At 61.1% G+C, this 8,319-nt stretch overlaps 1 protein-coding gene across 2 annotated transcripts; it reads left to right on the top strand.

The window, feature by feature from the left end:
• The first annotated feature begins 2,840 nt into the window (after window positions 1-2,840).
• LOC135406031 (zinc finger and SCAN domain-containing protein 2-like) lies at window positions 2,841-7,512 on the top strand. Of its 2 annotated transcripts, none has more exons than XM_064640557.1 (3): window positions 2,841-3,440; window positions 5,974-6,049; window positions 6,238-7,512. In XM_064640557.1, exons 1-3 carry the CDS (start codon window positions 3,396-3,398, stop codon window positions 7,410-7,412), a joined length of 1,296 nt encoding a protein of 431 aa, XP_064496627.1. In that variant the 5' UTR covers window positions 2,841-3,395; the 3' UTR covers window positions 7,413-7,512. The 2 variants fall into 2 exon arrangements, with proteins under 2 accessions (XP_064496627.1, XP_064496628.1); XM_064640558.1 differs by lacking the exon at window positions 2,841-3,440 and adding an exon at window positions 3,452-3,564.
• The last annotated feature ends 807 nt before the right edge of the window (window positions 7,513-8,319 follow it).

Below are 8,319 nucleotides of genomic sequence, written 5' to 3'. Positions count from 1 at the left end.
AAGGAAAAGGGAAAAATAAGAAAAAAAAAATTAAAAAAAAGGGAGAAAAAAGAGAAAAAGGAGAAAAAAAAGAGAAAAAAAGAAAGAAAAACAGGAAAAATGAGAAAAAAAAGAAAAAACAATGAAAAAAGAGAAAAGAGAAAAAAGAAAAAAGAGAGAGAAAAAAGGGAAGAAAAGAAAGAAGAAAGAAGAAATAAAGAAAAGAAAGAAAGAAAAAAGAGAAAATAAAAGAAGACAGAGAAACAAAACCCCAAACAGTCCGATCCTCCCCGCCGCAAGGACTACAACTCCCACAATGCACCGCGCAGGCGGAGGGCGGGCCGGGGCCGGGGCCGCGCGCTGATTGGCTGCGGGCGGGTCTGTAAAGGCGGGGGGCGGGCAGAGCGGGCGCCATGTTGGCCTCGTGGCGTGAGGGGGAGAAGGTGCCGGTCGCTGCACTTCGCTGTGAGAGCTGGCGGGGGGCGGCGAGAGCGGGGTCTGGGCATCCCCTCGGGGCTGCGGGGAGCGCGGCTGTGGGTGGGAGGGTCGGAGGGCTCGGGAGGGCTTAGCGGGGGGGTTCGGGGGTTCCCGGGAACGTTTTTAGGGGTCCCTGAGGGGGTTCGGTGTCCTGAGGGGACTCAGGGGGGAGGTTGAAGGTCCCTGAAGGGGTTTGGGGGGCTCTGATGGGGGTTTTGGTTTCTGAGGAGATTTGGGGGGTCCCAGGTGGGCTTTGGGGGTCTGTGAGGAGGTTTGGGGTTCCTAGGGGGCTTTGCGGGGACCTTCGAGGCAGTTTTGGGGTCTCTAGGGGGTTTAAGGGGTCCCAGACGGTTCTGAGGGTCCGTGAGGGGGATTGGGGGTCCCTGAATGGGCTTGGGGAGTCTCAAGTGGGTTTTGCAGGTCACTGAGAGGGTTTAGGGGGTGCTGGGGAGGGATGAGGGGTCCTTGAGGAGGTTTCGATGGGTCGAGGGGGGGATTTCAGGGGTTTTGAGGGGATTTTAGGGGGTCCCCTAAAGCCCAGCAGTGGGTTCAGGGGGTCCCCCAGCTCCCAGGGGAGGGGTCCTAGGGATGCCCCCCAAAATCTGGGGGGGATATGTACCACATCTGGGTAAGGGGATCCCAGTGCCCCCAGTATATCCCAGTGACCTCCCAGTGACCCTCAGTATGGCCCAGTAACCCCCTCAGTGACCAGCCAGTGTGTCCCAGTGACCTCCCACTGCCCCCCAGTATGGCCCAGTGATCCTGCAGTGAGCACCCAGTAACCCCCAGTATGGCCCAGTAACCTCCCAGTGTCCCCCCGTGTGTCCTGGTAATCTCCCAGTAACTCCCCAGTTCTCTGCCAGTGCCCCCCAGTGTGCCCCAGTTCACCTCCAATCCCTCCCAGTGTCCCTCAGTAACGCCCCAGTCCCTCCCAGTGCCCCCTGGTTCCCCCAGTGTGTCCCAGTATCCCCCAGTAATCCCCCAGTGCCCCCCAAAGCCCCCCAGCTGTCCCCAGTGTGTCCCCAGATGCCCTTGGCCTTTCTGTGAGTGTGGCGGGGAGGGGGGATGAGTTTGGTGTCAGAGGGTCCAGGGGGGGCTCCTGGGGTGAGATGGAGGGGTGGGGACATCAGGGATGGGGTTTGGGGACAGTGGGGTGGGGTATGGGGACAGTGGAATTAGGGGGAATTATGGCCATGGAGAGGCCCTGGGGACATTGGAGACACCAGGGGGGTCTCAGGGTGTTAAGGGGGGAATTAGGGACACCAAGAAAGTCTTGGGAACCCCAGGGGGGTCTCAGGACTCACCTGCTCTTGGTGCTGCCCCTCCTCTTTCCCCCTAGACATCATTAACCCCCCCAATGTCTCCCAACTCCCATTTTCCTTTGAATCCCCTCCCCCTACAGATCCCTTTGACCTCCCAAGACCCCTTTTAACTCCCCTAAATGCACCCAAAGCACCCCAAACCCCCCCAAATCCCCATCCAACCATCCCCCCGGATCCCTTCAAATCTCCCCCAGCCCCCCTTCAAATCCCTTCCAGCCCCCCCCAAAGAGGGATCACCCGGCAGCAGGAGCACAGTGGCTGTACTGGGGGCACTGGGCTGTACTGGGAGGGCACTGAGAGGGGCTCAGGTGTCCCACGACAAGGTGGCCCAGCTCCAGGAGAGATCGGGGGAGCAGTGAGGAGGTACTGGTCTGTACTGGTCTGTCCTGGTTTGTACCCCCAATCCCCAAAGCCCCTCCCCAGCTCCCCCAGGACCCTCCCGCACCCCAAATCCTCCCAGGCCCCCCCGGCCCCTGACTTGTTCCTGCTGCCCCTTGAGCATCTGCAGCTGCTGCAGAACCAGGCATTTCATCAGCAAATGTGCAGCTGACCCCAAGCTGGGGTGTGTTGATGTGCTGGAAGGCAGGAGGGCTCTGCAGAGGGACCTGGCCCAGCTGGATCCATGGGCCGATTGCAAGGGGATGAGGTTCCAGCAGGCCAAGGGCCGGGTCCTGCCCTTTGGCCACAAGAAGCCCCGTCAGCCCCCCGGGCTGGGGCCAGAGTGTCTGGAGAGCAGGCAGGCAGAAAGGGAGCTGGGAGTGGGGATGGACAGGAAGCTGAACAGGAGGCAGAGTGTGGCCAGGGGGCCAAGAGGGCCAATGGAGTGAGGAAGTGTGGCCAATGTGTGAGGAAGAGTGTGGCAGCAGGAGCAGGGAAGTGATTGTTGGGCTGGAGTGAGGGCTGGTGAGGCCACCCCTGGAGTGCTGTGTCCAGCTCTGGGCCCCTGAGTTGAGGAAGGCCCTGGAGGGGCTGGAGCAGGAGCAGAGAAGAGCAGCGAGGCTGGGGAAGGGAGTGGAGCACAAGTGGTGTGAGGAGAGGCTGAGGAGCTGGGGGTGCTGAGGCTGGAGAAGAGGAGGCTCAGGGGAGACCTCCTGACTCTCTGCAAGTCCCTGCCAGGAGGTTGGAGCCAGGTGGGGGTGGGGCTGTTCTGCCAGGAAGCAGCAGTAGGACAAGAGGGCTGGGTCTGGAGCTGTGCCAGGGGAGGTTTAGGTTGGATATTAGGAAGCAATTTTTTGCTGAGAGAGTAATCAGGCCTTGGAATGGGCTGGGCAGGGAGGGGGTGGAGTCAGCGTCCCTGGAGGTGTTGAAGGTGAGAGTGGATGTGGCCTCAGTGCCATGGTCTGGGAAGCACAGCAGGGTTGGATCCAGGGCTGGACTTGATGATCTCGGAGGTCTTTTCCAACCCAGCTGATTCTGTGATTCTCTGATTGCCATTCCTGTGGCAGCACATGCTTGAGGCTCCATCCCCAGGGTGAGAGAGATGTCTGTCCATATCTATCTCCAAGGTTAGTCTGTAAATGTGTGGTGTTAGCAAAGCAGGCTGAGTTGTGGGCTGGTTGTAGAAGGAGAAAGAAGCCCCCAGCCCAGTGCAAGCAGGCAGCCCTCAGCTTGCACCTGATGTCCCCTCCCTGCAGGTTCCTGTCCTTGAGCCCAGGCCCTGAGGTGAGGCTGAGAATAAGTGCAAGGCAGAGGTGCTGCTGAGGAAGGAGAGCCCCGTGGTGGGGAAGGCACAAAGCTGTGAGTGCCCATCCCCGAGCAGGTGCTGTGTCCATCCCCTGTGTGCCAGGTGAGCTGGGGCTTTGCTGCAGAGCTGCGGGCGCTGATTTGAGCGGCTCCAAGTGCTGAGATGGTGGGCACCCAGGAACACCAACTGTGCCTGGCCACGGAGCCTGCAAGGAGGAGCAGAGACAGCCCTGGCAGTGTGGGGGGCCAGGTTGTCCCTGTGCCTTCCCCTGCAGGCCCTGGCTGTCCCTGCTGGGCCCCTGTCCATCCCCATCAGGTCCCTGCCCGTCCCCCCGGGCTGAGCTCCCCCCAGGAAGTGCCGTGGAGCTGAAGCTGCTGCCATCCCCCCCTGCAGCCGCTGCCCCGGCCAAGGGAGCAGCAAAGGCAGGGCCAGGAGCAGAGGCAGCAGCAGGGGAGCCCTGGGGGGGCCGGGAAGCTCTTGTGTGGGGCAGGAAAGAGGCGCTGGGCACGAGGCCGGGGCTGTGCTGAGCAGGCCCAGCCCTCACATCCCCCCAGCCAACGCCGGCTGCCCAGGGGGCTTGGGAGGGACCCCCAGCCCGTGTGCCCCACACTGAGCTGGCAGAGAGAGAGCCAAGGGACAGGGCCACGGGCAGGGCCACGGGGGAGGGACAGGCAGGGCCATTGCAGGGCCACGGTGAGGGCACAGCCTGTGGCAGCAGAGCTGCCCAGGGCCGGGGGCAGCCGGGGCTGTTGGGACCAGCCAGTGCTGGGGCCGAGCAGAGCACGAGGCCTCTTGCAGAGCCCTGGAGCAGCCTCCCACTTGCCAGCCCCGCCCTGGTGGGGTGACACTGTCCCCTCCCTACAGGACACTCCCCCTGAAATCTTTGTGGGGGCCTTTTGTGTCTATTCCTGGTTGGTGATTCCTGCTGAGGACCTGAGGGAGCCTCTGCAATCCCATCCATGGGGCACAGTCTCCTCTGCAGAGCTTGTCTCCCTGCAGACTTTGCAGGGAAATCTGTGCTGGCAGCCTGAGTATGGCAAGACCCCCCACGCTCCCCCCCAGGATATTTGGGACGAGTTCCCCCTTCCTGGGCACCCGTGGGATGGGGGGCGATTGTTCTCCTGCTGTTGCTGTTGCTGCTCCACCCCGTCCCTGCCCTTCCTGCCGCTGTGGGGTGAGCGGAGCGGCCACGATGGGAAAGGGGGGAGAGGAGCGAAAAGAGCGGGTGGGACCCCCAAAGGGAGCACGAGGGGCGGTGGGTCACCCCCAAAGGGAGCTGGGGGAGCGGGGTTTGGGGGGCCGATGGGGAAGGGGTGGGAGAGGGGGGCTGAGGGGAGGGGAGGGAGCGGGACTGGGGTTGCTGTGGGGGTGCCTCGGTGTCCCCGTGCCTTGATCCCTGGAGAGTAGGGGAGGCTGGAGAGAGGGGGGAGCTGTGAGAGCCCCGAGAGCTGGAGAGGGGGGAGCTCGGGCCCCCTGTGCCGAGCCAGCGTTCAGGGCCCTGCTGTTGGTGCCAAATTGCCCCTGGTCAGGCTGAGCCCAGAGCCCGCCCACGTGTCAGGGGGCCCGATCCGCTCCCTGCTCTCGTTGCCCTGGGGCAGCCTCTGGTGTCCCCCCGCCCGTGGGGCTGTTTGGGTGCCTGGGGCACAGCCGGCCCTTGTGCAGGGCTGTGCCCTTGGGGGCTGTTGGGGGTGGGTGGGAGGTGTTTTTTGGGGGCCGGGCTGGGTTGGGGTCAGAGCCCTGGTGGTGGGTGGGGGATGCAGGTCCCCCCACGATGGGGGTTGGTGTTGCTGGGTCAGGCCCCGCCGGCTCCATTGTCAGCCTGGTGCTGATGGGGGGGACACAGCGGGTTTGGGGCCCCCCAGGAGTGCTGGGGGTGGGTGTGGAGCCCGGGAGCTGCCGAGTGTGGAGGGCGGAGCGGGGAGATGCCGGAGCTGGGGGACCCCCGGCAGCCTGGAGGGGGGAGCACGGAGAGGGAGGAGCCCCGGGACCCTCAGGAGCCTGAAACGGGGGGCATGGAGAAGGGGAAGCCTGGACAGTGGGGACCCCTGGGATCCCTGGGACAACAGAGTGGAGAACCTGGAGAGGGGGAATGTCTGGGAACGTGACCCCTCGAAGGCGAGAGTCAGAGGAGAAGGGACCCTTGGGACCCCCAACACTGCCAGCATCCCTAAGGGGGACCCCCAGCATCCCAGACAGGGGAGACCCTCCAACCCCAGAGGGGAGAGACCAGAGAAGGGGAACTTCTGGGAGAGATTTTTTTTGACTAATCTTCATATTTTTGGAGTATATTTCATCTGAATCTCAAGTTTTTGCAGTTTGAGGGTGTGGGGCTCTTCTTGCTATTTCTGAGGGGGGTTTTGCCTGAATCTGGGTGGTTTGGGTTTTTCTGGGCTGAATCTTGGTGTTTGGGAGGTTTTTATGGTCACAGGATGCCCGGTGAGTTCTAGAGATGGACTTGGGCAGGAGGAACCCCCAAGGCAACGTGCTCAGCCCTTGTTTCCCCCCCATCAGGATTTGTCCTTCCCAAAGCTTGGGCAGATGAAGGAGGCTGCGAGGAAGAGGAAGATGCCTTGGGCCCCCCAGGCAGGTGAGGAGGCAGTCAGTGTCCCTTTGGGCGGGTGTTGTGCTGGCTCTGTCAGCCCAGCATGGCCCCGGCTGCAGGACAACCCCACTGGCGCCGCCGTCCTGCCGGGGCCGGAGTTGGGGGGATGTCCTTGGCCTTCCCTGTGGGCCGGAGGCAAATCCCCTCCCTGTCCTTCTTGCTTCCTGCCCCAGGCCCCGAGCTGAGGACGGAGAGCCCGGAGGACAAATCCCCCTATGAGACCCTGGTGGGAGAGGCCGTTTTGAAGGGCTCCCCGGCGCAGGAAGGCAGCGGGGAGGAAAAGGGCCGGAGATCCCCCCGCAGGAGGGGCTCCAAAGCCAGCCCAGGGTGCTCTGAGGAGGAAAGAGCCAGCGTGTGCCGGGAAGGCGGCCGGAGCTTGAGGGGGAGCTCTGACCTGGTGGTCCCTGAGCAGCCTCCCAGCAGGGAGAAGCCCTTCAGGTGCTTGGAATGTGGGAAGAGCTTCAGGAAGAGCACCAAACTCCTCGCCCACCTGCACATTCACACTGGGGAACGGCCCTACACGTGTAGGGAATGTGGGAAGAGCTTCAGGGACAGCTCCACGCTGATCCGACACCAGCGCATCCACACTGGGGAACGGCCCTACACATGTAGGGAATGTGGGAAGAGCTTCAGGAGCAGCTCCAACCTGATCCGACACCAGCGCATCCACACTGGGGAACGGCCCTACACATGTGGGGAGTGTGGGAAGAGCTTCAGGGACAGCTCCCACCTCCTCACCCACCAGCACATCCACAGTGGGGAATGGCCCTACACATGTGGGGAGTGTGTGAAGAGCTTCAGGCAGAGCTCCAACCTGATCCGACACCAGCGCATCCACACTGGGGAACGGCCCTACACATGTGGGGAGTGTGGGAAGAGCTTCAGGGACAGCTCCCACCTCCTCACCCACCAGCACATCCACACTGGGGAATGGCCCTACACATGTGGGGAGTGTGGGAAGAGCTTCAGGGACAGCTCCCACCTCCTCACCCACCAGCACATCCACACTGGGGAACGGCCCTACACGTGTGGGGAGTGTGGGAAGAGGTTTCAGCGCAGTGGGAATCTCCTCATGCATGAGCGGACGCACACGGATGAGAGGCCCTTCCGCTGCACCAACTGCGGGAAGGGCTTTAAGCGGAACTCCACCCTCATCATCCACCAGCGGACACACACGGATGAGAGGCCCTTCCGCTGCACCGACTGCGGGAAGGGCTTTAACTGGAACTGCACCCTCGTCAGGCACCGGCGCATCCACAGCGGGGAGAGGCCCTACAAGTGTGGGGAGTGTGGGAAGAGCTTCACCCAGAGCTCTACCTTGACCAAACACCAACGGACCCACCAGTAAGGGGAACCCTGCGAGTGCCCCGACTGCGGGAAGAGCTTCGGCCGCTGCTTCCACCCCGAATGAACCCTCTGATGGGGAGGCAACCCCTGGAGTCCAGTGACTGTCACTCCATCTCTTTCGACCACAAAGGGCCAGTCCCCTTTCCCAGGGGCAGCTTCTTCCAACAGAACCCTTCTTGGGGGTTGTGTATGGAGATTCCTGCCATGGCTGGGGACCCCCCAAAGTCACTCCTGGAGGCTGAGAGCAGAGATCTCCCCACGAGCATTGGTCTGGGGGAGTTCCATCCATCTCTAATTAAGAATTATTGCTTTTGTGCCAGTTTGAGTAGAATTGCTTCAACAATTGCTTTAGTGTAGAGCACTGTCCTGTCTTATTCTCTGCTCCTGGTAGTTTTAGTGTTTGTATTGTGCAGTAAATAATTCTGATGAAGATCTTTTGTCTGATCATTTGTAACCCTAAATAAGTTCATTTCTATCAATAGTTCTGATTTGCCATCATTAAAAGCTGGGGGACAAAAGTGGTTCAGTCCCAGCTCTGTAATTCCTCTAAACTGAAACTGTTGGTATGATGCAAGGCTGAGATTGGATCCAGCAGCCCCCAGCACCCCACAGGAAGTTGGGAGCTCCGGGGGGCCACCCCCCTTTGCCAACCCCCCTGTGCCCAAAGACCCCCATGGGACCGTTGGACCCACCAGCCCACCTTCCCTTTTCCACCCTTCTCCCTGTTCCTTCCACTTTCCCATTGTCCCCTCAATCCCCGTTTTCCTCCCGACCAGTTTTGGGCTCCCAACCCCCACTTTTTACCCCCTTTCCTTTGGTTGTTGAAGGATAAAATGAGGCTGCACACACAGAGTTCCATTTCAGGACTTGTTTGCCGGCACTTTTCTGTGTCCCCTTTTATTCCTCTT

The sequence above is a fragment of the Pseudopipra pipra genome, chromosome W, assembly GCF_036250125.1.
Source record: "Pseudopipra pipra isolate bDixPip1 chromosome W, bDixPip1.hap1, whole genome shotgun sequence".
NCBI classification, from domain to species: Eukaryota; Metazoa; Chordata; class Aves; order Passeriformes; family Pipridae; genus Pseudopipra; species Pseudopipra pipra.
Note: the sequence above shows the minus strand (reverse complement) of the source record. Positions and strands in the feature narration are given on the sequence as shown.

What these genes read in the sequence shown, in the direction of transcription:
- LOC135406031 (XM_064640557.1), top strand. Translation starts at nt 3,396, where the DNA reads ATGTCCCCTCCCTGCAGGTTCCTGTCCTTGAGCCCAGGCCCTGAG. An exon ending in CCTTGAGCCCAGGCCCTGAG is followed by an intron (nt 3,441 to 5,973) that starts GTGAGGCTGAGA and finishes CCCCCCCATCAG; the next exon opens with GATTTGTCCTTCCCAAAGCT. An exon ending in GCCTTGGGCCCCCCAGGCAG is followed by an intron (nt 6,050 to 6,237) that starts GTGAGGAGGCAG and finishes TTCCTGCCCCAG; the next exon opens with GCCCCGAGCTGAGGACGGAG.